Source organism: Pleurodeles waltl, chromosome 8 (genome assembly GCF_031143425.1).
Source record: "Pleurodeles waltl isolate 20211129_DDA chromosome 8, aPleWal1.hap1.20221129, whole genome shotgun sequence".
NCBI classification, from domain to species: Eukaryota; Metazoa; Chordata; class Amphibia; order Caudata; family Salamandridae; genus Pleurodeles; species Pleurodeles waltl.
Genome location: NC_090447.1, coordinates 540,749,391 through 540,761,632, shown reverse-complemented (window position 1 = coordinate 540,761,632; position 12,242 = coordinate 540,749,391). Strand labels below are relative to the sequence as shown.

General features: G+C 41.5%; 1 protein-coding gene across 1 annotated transcript in view; it reads right to left on the bottom strand.

Annotated features, from left to right (window-relative positions):
* The window catches only part of CFAP47 (cilia and flagella associated protein 47), a 2,216,809-nt gene that overhangs the window by 2,106,427 nt on the left and 98,140 nt on the right, over positions 1-12,242 (bottom strand). Inside the window, exons 5-6 of the mRNA XM_069204610.1 lie at positions 8,733-8,958; positions 6,644-6,804 (exon numbers count right to left, since the gene is read on the bottom strand). Of these exons, the coding sequence (XP_069060711.1) occupies positions 6,644-6,804; positions 8,733-8,958 (387 nt within the window). The remainder of the gene's footprint in view (positions 1-6,643; positions 6,805-8,732; positions 8,959-12,242) is intronic.

Here is a 12,242-nt window from a genome sequence, read left to right as displayed (position 1 = left end):
AAATCTAATTAATTAATGCTGTCAGGAGGTGCACTAATGAGTCAAATCGATGTAATTGTATTCAAATCAAGATATCCTGTTCGGGTTCAATAGAGCTCATCCTCTTATAGTGAGTGGCTCCATGCATTCATAACCAAATACATTTCAGAAGCACCACCCAGGATTATTTAGAGTAACACAGAAAGAAGGTAAATGCATATGATGAAGAGATGAACAAAAAAAATCTAATTTTAGAGGCCTTCTTAAAGTCTTTGAAGAGCTGATTATGGCATTAATGCCTTTTGGCCGGTAAAGACCGATCTTCCCACATATCATAGGCAGACTGCTGCAGCATAGGTGGCCCATGGTTATATCACAGCTTCTCACAAATGAGGATATTACTTTATTTTATTTAAATTAAGTTCCAAATGAACGTTCAACTTCTCCTGCTGGAAAAAACATTTCTGGTTATTTTGTGACAGTCTGCTTTACACTTTCAGGATGGTCGAACGACAGTGTAGAACATCATATGATCAGGATGGAAAAAACACAATACAGAGACAAGACTGAAGCAACAGGGGAAATATTAGAAAAGCAAAGATAACCTATTATTCCAAAAGAGTTGTAGCTTTTTCCAACTAAACCACAAAACGTTTCAAAATTATCTTTGAATCCAACAACTGGCTCAAAAACCAAAGACCTTGCTACCTGCTTCCAACGGAAACCGGTCACTAACAACTTCATGGTATCAACTAGACCAAAATAACAAAATACCTATCACTAAGGTTGGTAGACCAGTCAGTTCTTGGTGTTGTTTCCCCTGTCTTTTGGGCTTCGGACCTCTTGTTTTTGATCCTGTGCTGCATATTGTTTTTGCTGGTGTTAGGACTCTGGGCACTTTACCACTGCTGACCAGTGCGAGTGCTCTCTGTCTAAATGGTATTGGTTAAGCCATAATTTGCTTATTTGATTTACTAGCAAGTCCCTAGTATAGAGCACAGTGTGTGCCGAGGGCCTGCAAATCAAATGCTACTAGTGGGCCTGCAGCACTGATTTTGCCACCCACATGAGCAGCCCTGTAAACATGTTTCAGACCCGCCACTGCAGTCTGGGTCAGGATGACAGTTAGGGTGTTTGTGAATTCACTCTAGACAGTCGCACAAGGGGAGCCGAGGTGTGCCCTGCATACCCTGATGGGTCTTCCTGGGCTAGAGTTGTGGGAGGAGCAGACACTTGCACCTGGATAGTCTGTGCCTGTCCTTAAAGTATTCTTCAACACCCCCCCGAAGTGTGTCTGGGGCCAGAGCAGGAAAGGTAGGGTCTTGTGCACTACAAAGACTCTTTTGAAGTATGTCTGCTTCAAAGGCAGAAATAAGTAGAAGTAATGGACCTCTGAGACCACAACTTCAGAATCCTTTTGGACTGAGGACATTCTGCCAGGAAGAATAGTTAGATGCTGTTGGAGGGATGCCACTCTGCCTATTTCTTTGCTGTTCTGGACTGCTGCTTACTGCTTCTGTCCTGGAAGTGAAAAGGACAGGACTGTGCTTTCTACATCCTGCTTCCAAAGGTTCTCCAAGGGCTTGAACTGAACTTGCCTCAAGTTAGAACTCTTGGGGACATTAATGACATCATCTGCTAGCACCTGGACTCTCTTGCTGAGAGTCCTAACTCACAAAGTGGTGCCAAATCCAGTTCCTGGGCCTTTGGGAGAGAGTTCTGGCATAACCAAGAAGAAACCAAGTATATACAGACTCCACAGCGACTTTGGAACCGGCGCCAGTGTCTGACACAGTGCCACTGCCAGCACCGAAGCCTTGGTCCCATCCGAAGTCCTGCTACAGCACGAGTCCCAAGTGCTGTGTCACCAATGTCCGTGACATCCCGACTCGGACTCTGCCACAGTAACTGTGGCCCCATGGTGTGATCGCAATGTCACAAAAGTAGACACCTCACATCTTGACCTGCTGGATTCATTAACCCCAACCAGATTGTAAAGAACGGACGTCTCACCTCCTGTGCCTAGCAGTAAGGAACAGACACCTACCCTCCACTGTAGCAGTAAGGAACAGATGTCGCACCGGCTCCAGCGACATCTCAACTCCCGAACTCCGTTCAACATCTTTGCTTCCTCATCGTTTTTAAAGGTACTTTGCTTGGGTCCGTGCAACTCAGTGACCGGCCTGCACTCCCTTGCAAGTGCGTCAGACTATTGGGAACTACTCCATTAACGATGTCATGATAGCCCTAGTTGGAGCTATTGTGTTTCTAAGTGCTAAACATCTGTGTCTCTGCTTGTGTATGTTGAATTTTTGCCTATTTTTCTAAACTGGTGTGGTGTTGTGTTTTCACTGTGTTACTGTGTGTGTATGTACATATTCTTTACACACTGCCTCCGAGATAAGCCTAACTGCTCGTGCCAAGCTACCAAGGGGGTGAGCAGGGGTTATCTTAGTTGTGTGGCTCCCTTACCCTGACTAGAGTGAGGGTCCCAACTTGGACAGAGTCCAAACCACTGCCAACTAGAGACCCCATTTCTAACAATGGTGATGTAACCAACTATCCATAAAAGGTAGCAAACTGCCAAATTAGGCCCACCGGCATTACCAGATCCCCAGCTGACCCATTTCTCCCTGACATCCAACAGATATATTGAAGAACATTCTGAAAACTACCCATACCAATCAATAATTTATTACCAACATTAGAAGAATTTCACAGTAAATTAAAACATCCTACATAAAACCAACTATGAAATTGAAAGGACTAGACCCAAAGACTCAATAAGTTACAGACCTATTTGAAACGGACTGTTCCTGTGAAAACTGGCAGCATTTGTTCAGATTTCAGAATTCATCTAGGAAATGGTCTCTCCTTCCACCAAAAGACAGGCTTCAGACTACAAAACTCCAATTCTTCAGCAATGACAGACATATGGGAAGACTTCAAAACCCCTATTGACCCTGGCAGAGTTGCTGCACTTCTACTGAATGTCCCAGCAGCCTAGAGCAAACCACCAGTTACTATTTGAGGAAACTACGCAATACAGGTATACAAGGCAATGCAGTAAAATGGATAAATTCATACCTTGCAGAGAAAATACAAATTGTACTACTGCTTTCCTTCCCAGTTTCAGAAAATGTTTTTGTTTCCCAGAAACCAACAATTATACCTGTTCATTTCAGCATATAACAGAGCCATATCCTAGGGGATGAAACAGCCCATTAAACTAACATACTACAACTGTACTGACAACACCCAGGTGATTCTTAAACTGGAAAAGCCATCAGAACTTGGAGCATCCAAACTTACTGAATTCTTGATGGCAGAGGACACATGGATGCTACCAAATCTTCTGAAAGTAGTCCTGTGTAGAACAGATACTAATTTGCGGATTATGTTAAGATTAAGACCCATGCACTGCCTGATCCATGGAGATATGTTTTTTAAAAAACCTATGTGTTACTATGGACACCAAACTCTCTCTCAAACGTGTATGATCTACATTCCTCTACCCAGGGCTAATACTTTATCCCCACAGGATACAACAGTCAGAGCCTTGGTGCTATTGAGACTACATTATGCCAACGGACTCAGCATTTCACTTACTAAATACCTTCTCAATAATTTCCAACTAACTTGGAGCCCAGAATGCTGCTACCAGGCACATTCTCAGCCTGAACAGATGAGACCACATAAGCCTGCACTCAAGACCCTGGAGGGCACACCAGCAACAAATATAATATCCTTCTAATCACTCTGCTTCACTTACAAGTCAATCCACTGCACCGGACCAATATTTCTACAAACCAAATTGAAATTTTACAGTCAAAAAACGAAACCTCACATCAAGAGCTGCACGGCTGCTAAGCATCCCACCTTTCAGAAAAACACAGTTTGGTGGTACCTCGATCCCACTACAAACATGGAAATTATGGAACACCTTATTTAAGAAAATAAGACAAAATCAACTTTCTTGACTTGAGCAAGGGAATAAAATTGGGGCTTTTCCCAAACTAATTATTGTCGTACAAAACAAGTGGAGCTGGGTTGTGCTAAGCCAAACTGCAGGGACTACATATTTAAAATCCCATTACCTTTTGAGCTCAAAGTTCACAAGAGGGTCTGCCAACAACAACACGGGACAGATGGAAAGTTACTTAATGGTCTGACACTCATACACATTCCAACCAATGAGTCAACCTGTGGCCAATGTAACCACCATAAAACAACATACTTCACCCAACAATCCGCTATCAAAACAATTATCATGTGTACACCTGTGATTATGTACCATGAAGCTCACTCTACACATCACTGCCCTATAAACAACATTTTCAAAGAAAGGGAGCACATTGCCTACACTTCAGAAACATAGTATGACCCCAAAGCATCATGGTAACTGCAGTTGAATTCGTAGTCCATTCAAAAGGTAATAAAGTCCTTCACCTCCATAGGTGCAGCAAGTGCTGTATATCTCTGGTCATCAGCCGGGAGCAGCATGGTACAGGGACTTGCTTGAAATGATGCCAAACGTCTTCTCTGGGTTATGCACCACTCATGACGCACAGGTGCCTCCCAAGGCTAGTCAGCCATGGGTCAAGGGAGCCATCTTAAAGGCAAAATTACAAAGAAAGGGAGCACACTGCCTACACTCTAGCAAGAAAGTCAAAGCCCAAAGCATCATGGTAAATGCAGTAAAATTCGTAGTCTGTTCAGAAAGTAATAAAGTATTTCACCTCCGTAAGCACAGCAAGTGCTGTATCTCGGTTTTGAATGGACTAAGAGTTCGAATGCATTTACCATGATAATTTGGGGTCATACTTTATTGCTGGAGTGTAGGCAGTGTGCTCCCTTTCTTTGAAACGGTCTTATTGAGAGCTCCCTTGAAACACAGCTGACGAGCCTTGGGAGGCACCTGTGTGCATTGAGTGGTACATAAACCAGAGAAGACATTTGGCGGCATTTCAAGCAAGCCCCTATACCATGCTACTCCCTGCTGATGACAGACTAAACCCAGAAACATGTGTACAGGGATATACAGCACTTGCTGCGCCTATGGAGGTGAAAGACTTTATTACTTTCTGAACGGACTACGAATTCGACTGCATTTACCATGATGCATTGGGGTTGGATTTTGTTGCTGGAGTGAAGGCAGTGTGCTCCCTTCCTTTGTAATTTTGTCTATAAACAACCTTCTCTGCACCCACTTTTTCACATGCACCTAACTATAACCAACAACCTTTCAACCATGCCCTCAAACAGCGCCCAGTATCTTACAGATAGAATGTTCCAATTGCCACAAGAGACTACCAAGAACTACCTACGTAATGTACCTAAAGCATTTTTAAGCATCAAAAAGTGCAACGAAAGCGTGACATACAAATTTACAATAAAATGGGTCCTGCAAAATACTTGCCTCTTTCTATACCTGCCCTATACCATAAAAGAAGACCGTTTTCACAAAACCCCACCTCAGTCATTATGCAAATACCACAAAATAAAACAGTTCATAATCAGTATAGGTGGGGAGGCTTTCTGCACAATACTATCAATGCCCTTCCTGAAGAACACTTTTTTGATAAGTTTTTCTATCAAATTTTCACACATTCATAATCCACAAATAACAAGTGAAAACTACACCCATGCAGCAAAACACAGAATTCCATTGTTCGAAAAACAGACCTACTTAACCTTGAGCATTCGGTTTCATACCTAACCATACCCTTCAGTCCCCATGGTCCCACAATGTATTTCATAAAGTGGTATTTACGTGGACATCCCCGTGCCTTATAGTCTTGGGCTCAAACAGGTTTAATGCCGGGACCGTTTGCAGACAGTGATATTAGTGGACTACATGCTTAAGTTGCAAATGGAGAAGCAATTAGGAAACCTGCAGCACGTATTGTCTCCTGCTAACTGGGCAAACTGATTAATACGCATCCTGTCCCATTCTGCTCCAAATGTAGATGTTCCAATCAGGTCCCAGGGCCCAAACCCCTTCAGACTCTAAACAACGGGCATCGAAGTGGCCCTCCACAAGACAATTTCCCCAGTTATTGTTTTGAACCTTTTAAAGTGCTTCAGTGTCCTAGGGCCAACAAATTGAGGGATCCCGGTGGGCTTTGGTTTCTCCCTTGGGACCAATATGCCATACATAAACGCCTTTAAATTACTGGTCTGCAGCAGGTCCCGCTCCTGGTGGAATGTTGGGTACTGAGTGTCTCCATAGGTCCAGTCATTAATGACCACCCGAAGAGCATCTTTAACACACATACAGAAGCCTATTTTTGTTACTTCGTTCTTGGTTCATTGACAAAAATGAAGGCTCACTTTGCACCTCCAGATAACTTTCTCTCACTCATAAGCACACAGGATTTTGCCAATATTCTTTCACGAAAAAACTAAAGCAGCACGTCTTTTCACTCATATGAACCAAGCAAAGAAATACACTCAACTAAATTCGGTTTTACATTAGTGGGAAACAAACATCTATCACAACAGTTACTTTTTCTATACTTCATTCGTTCAACCATGTCCTGAATGCCATGCTAGTGTTTCCTCTGGCAAGCATATTTCTAAAGAACTGTAAACTATTCTGCCACCTAACCAAATTTATTTCAGTCACTAAGATGGAGAATCAAAAATAATTTTGGACACTTACTTTGGACTGAAGCACAGGGTCACTTTAGTCTTCTGAAATGGAAGCAAAATTCCTTGGTTGGGAATACAGAAGATGAGATTTGCAGCATCTTGGTTTTTGTGGTGGTTTAATATCCCTGGGTTTTGCAACAGGGCGTCCGTACTTTTAAAAATATCTGTACCCTGAAGAAAAATAAAAAGGTGCCAAATTGCAATAACAAAGAACAGCCACAATCAGAAACATTTAATTTCACTTGTGTGTCCATCTTCACAGGTGAACTTGATAATGAATTACTGTTGTAGAATAGTATACACAGGAGAAAAGGGTGCACAGTTGACAGTCAGGCTAAAGAAAAAATGTTAGACAAAGTAAAAGTAAGAACATAACAAGCAGCATTTTAAAGTGAAACTGAAGGCATTAAAGAAAAAGTAAGACCATTCAAAGCTTAAATAAAATCCCATAATAGGTTTCATAGCTTCTGAGTCATGGGCGTTCCTGAAATTGATCTGAACACCCTCAACCACACACACAATTTCAATTCAATTTCAGCACAAAGGCTTACTTGAGTACTGGAGGAAAACCATCATAATCCTCGCTTATAATTTGCAAAGGTCAAACACATGCTTTAAAATCCCAAAAGAGAAGGCCAATTCAAATCCAAATAAGAACTAAAAACAGATGAAGAAAAAAAGAGAACACAGAATGTGCCTCAGAAAGGAGTCCATTTCACCATCGTAAAAGTGCTATGTGCTAAGAGCTAAAATAGCTAGCACTTGCAGATGTTATCAATCTTCACCTAAGGACAAAGAGTTGGGGTTAGTGGAGGCTTTGCCAAACGTATTTCTAGCAGTCCCGGGTTTTCACAACAAATTCCAACTAACTTAGAGTCCAGAATGTTGCTACCAGAAAAGTTCTAAGCCTGGGAAGATGGGACCACATAACCCTATCCTCAAGACCCTATGGGGCATACTGGTACCAAGAAGAATATCCTTCAAAGCTCTATGCTTCACTTACAAGGCAATCCATTGCACTGGACAGGGAACCGCACATCTGTAAGGATTCAAATCAGTGTGACTTAACAGTTGCCTTTGCTCAAAAACAAGAATTTCCTTTTGGGAATCTGTAAATCACTAGCGTGTGCATGTATTTAAAAACAAGGATGTCTTTCAAGTTAAGTCATGCCATTTGTAAAAGAGGATGGCAGTCACTTATAGGACAATTCGCAAAACAAAACAAAAAATGCAACCCACAACAGGAGAGCCATATTAGATTAGAAGGGATATAGAAGTAGCAGGTAAAGATCTTAGAAATGGGCCTTCTCAATTACGAAGGAACAATGGTATTTATATGAGAATATGAAATAAAGCAGAGCTCTGGTGGGGAAATTAGTAATATTTACTCATTTTTCGTAGCCCAAGTGACAGTGACACTAAGAGTGGGAACAAGTAAATCCATCTGAAGTGGAGGCAAATTAGGTTTTCTTACTTGGTTCTTAGGGGAATCCTTTACAGACTTAAAGCTCAGCTGTTTCCCAAGGAGAAATTGTTATTACGTTGTGCCAATAAAGTGAACGACGTCTGTGTTACTTAAGTAATTTCACTCTAGCTAAAAATGGAACACCGCACCGACATGTGGTGAATTACCTTTGCAACTTAGGAAATACTTTATGTTGTAGTCTAGTATTCCGTTGCCACATACCACAAGATGGTATTTAAAAAGGTTCAGTACAGGAAAGTATGATTAATCTGGTGCCGTGCCTCACATAGCGATTTTAAAACACAATTAAATAACCACAGACCTATTTTAGGTCCCCAAGTCTCAGACGTAGAAATAAATAGTAAGACATGAAAAGTTGGTCTCGGCGTATTAAAATCTATATGAATACACCAGCAATTTCTAGAAAAGGTGAACAAATAAAAATCAAAAGCGTTTTCTTAGGCAAAAGAAAAAGAAAAAAAAAGTAAATGAACAAATAATTCAGAAATGTTTGAAGTGAAATGAGGTACTGCCTATGGTCCAAAAAAAAAAAAAAAAAGAAAAAGGACCAAAGATAAAAACAAAAAACAGTGCCAAATTCTGGATTTCGGACAAGACAGCAGGATGTTCTTACTAGCTCAACACCGGGGGTAATATCATCCAGAACAGCCACCCAGTCCAAGAGCTCGGGACTCTTGTTGTATAGAATAGCTTGCTCCATCTTTGATGTTCCAAAATAGGCAGACCCAAAATCAACACAATCTAATGTTCCGCCAGACATATCCAGCAATTCCAGAACTTGTTCAACCACGGTACCCTTGATCAATAAATCTTTTTCTTCACGCCCTTGTAACTTTACTCTGTAAAAAAAAGATAAAGCAAGATGATAAATGTATTTTCCTCGCCATTTCAGACCATTTTGCTTCAAGTCTCACAAAATACAGCTTTATTTACATACGAAACGCAAGTATTAAATAAATAGTATATGTTTGTGTACTCTGTATTACTTATTATTTTATGAGGTTTATTTGAAAACTCTAAACCCTGATCACCTAAAAACATTATTTGGGAGTGCCTGCATGTCTAGATGGGCACTGTTTTTTAGCTTACCTGTAGGGTGGCCTTTGATCCCACATTAACCTGCAACTGTAGCTTCATTTACTATCAAAATATACTCTTAGGCAGAGACCACTTTAGCGCTGGTGGCGTCCAGTGCCATAATTATTATTGGCCGCCCTCCTATCTCTCACTCTCACACGCAAAAATCCTCCATGTCCACTAATTCCCTCACTACCACACCACCAGTCCTCCTCATTTCTCCATAACTCCTCCCATACATTTCATTTGTTTTATAGTGCTAATCATAACATCGTAGCGTCCCAGAGCACTTTACAATTCACCCACACACACACACACACACATTAAACAAAGAAAATTAATCATATGCGTATTAACCAGCCTATATGAAATGTTACATAAACCAACGAGGATTACAAGGTGTAGGAGTCACAGGTCACCGATACTAGCAGGCAGTGCATTTTAAGAGTGTTTGGTCTGGAGAAGCACAAACTCGGGATTTAAAACATACCATAGTGGTTGGCTTTACTAATAAGAATGTATTTCTACCCAAATTGACCCTTTTTAGCAACAATAGAATAATGAAAGACTTGGAAAAAAACCTTAACATTTTAACCAACATCATGCAGTTTGCATGCAGCTCTTTGATGACAGTTCATGGCCGCATTAGGGTTATAACTTATGAGGACCTCTGTGACAAAAGCAGTGACCTACTGAGCGATCCACATAAAATACAGTTAGGTATTTTGATGCTACACATTCTTTACAGCAGGCCCTATGTGCTACTGTCAATAGACAAAAGAGGTCTCTCCAGCAATAACATTAAGTCACCAGTTACCCTTAACATTTTTATTTTTGCCTGAAAACTAATGGATACACAAGGATTTCTGTAGCAGGCGTTTTTTTTAAGCCAGTGTTACTTTTGAACATGGTGCCCTCCCCGAGGTCGGTACCAGGAGCAAGTGCACCTGTCGCACCACCCTAGAGCCAGCCCTGCTATCAGGTGAAGCAGGAAGTGATTCTGAATGAAACTAAAGATGGTCTAGGAAGATCAATGGTTTTCTAAGAAATTGGTTCAAAAATCACAATCAATGAAATATTGCCAGGGCTCAACTAGAACAACCTGTTACTTTAAAGGTGCATCAACTTCCAAAACATTTGAACAGTTTGTGTGTGACCTGTGGCAGCTGTAGCAACCTATGGCAAAAAAGATTTGAGGCAGGGCCGGCTTTAGCGGTTGTGGCGCCTTGTGCAACAGTCTGATTTGGCGCCACCCCATGACAACCTCCTCGGATTCCCTAACCACCACCCGGAAAATGGTGCCCCCCTTTCACATACACTCGTTTCAAGCGCTTGTAAAGGCTGGCTTAACTAATCTACTCAGCTATCCACATAAAATATAGTTCGGTTCTTTGCAACAGGCATATTAACCCTCTATGCTACTTTATGGCGAGTCAAAGCTGCTAGACAAAACTCATCTCTCTCCCTAGCAGATACATTAATCACAAGAGGTATCTTTATATTTTAATTCCTTCCTGAAGGCTGGACGCACAAGGAACTTTTCAGCAGTTGCTTTTAAACTGCATGTTTGTAACTTATTGCTAAATTCAGTGCCACCGGGAGGTCAGCACCCCCCAATCCAGGTCAGCATCCAGTGCGGCCGCACCACTTGCATCCGCCCTAAAGCCGGCCCTGATTTGAGGTACAGTAATCACAGTGGAGAAGAGAAAACAGACGCTTATGCAGAAGAGATGGGCCAGTGTGAGATCGTATGCACCTCTATTGATATTCTAGTACGCACCGCACCAAATTCCGGTCTAGCACAAGAGGATGTTCTGTAAGAATTAACATGATGATTAAAATAAATTGGGTGTACATGGCCATCAGTGTCCCTATATTAGTGATCAATACAAGAAACTTCAGCTAAATAGATATCCCTAAACCCAAAGGCAAAGCCTCTAAACTTTCTTGCCTGGAGGGGCATGATGAGGTAACCATTGTTACCTCAGTCAGGACAGCGACAATGATAGCTTCCTCATGGTCTGGAGGGGTTGGGGGAATGCAAAAGAAATATGAAGCTGTACCTGCCTCCCCACCCCCCCAAAAAAAAACACACTTTACTTCCCATTGACTATAGTGATCCTTATAGAGTTTGATTTTTTTTTTCATTTAGGTGAAAACCTATCAATCTAACAGCACATTGTCAAGGTAAAGGGACAATTTGTTGCCTTGTTGGTTCACAAAGGATTCTTTATACAGGCATTAAGTGAAAGACAGCAAATCACCAAGAGGTGATAAGAACATTTCCCTAATCAGTACTCTATGAAAAATAATCCAAATGTTCCTTCTCCTTATGGTCAATTAATAAAATCCTTCTTTCTCATCATACTCTCTCGAACTATTTGAACAGTCTACATCAAGACCCTTTTGGCTTAAGTGGGCATTGGCTGAGGTGGGCGCTATGGTATCTGACCAGCAGCAGAGGGAAGGCGAGGGAGCCGCCACACTCTGGGACAGTTATGTATTCAAATAGTTTGATAAACTGAACCCACCTATCCTCTAGGCCACTCAGATGGACAAGGAGGGATTGTTGTTAGCCATAATAGCTGAAGTAAAGGGAGATCAAGCATGACCATACGGAGTTGCCAGCACCATTATATACTGTTGGATGGCCCACATGCCATGTCCCTCCCCCCACACATCCAATTATCCCAGGATACTGGCACACAATACGTCTATCATGTACCAACCCACTCCCTGCACATGTCACCCTGTGCTATTTCCAGACAGAAGTTTATACAGGTTTATTATTATTTCAATCAATGTACAATGTTGGCTACTCTTCTGATGGGCGGCACGCAATGCCCCAAACTGTATTGTTGAATGACTTCACTTCTGTATCATGTTGTCCTAATTTGTACACTTTTATTTAATTTCTCAGTTCTCAACAACGTTGATGTCAATATGATTACCTGGCTGCTAAGGCTGTCTGAAACACGATTATTATTAATACTACCCAATGTACGCTAAATGGCTGTTTTGTTTAAATGGCAATAAAGAAATATAA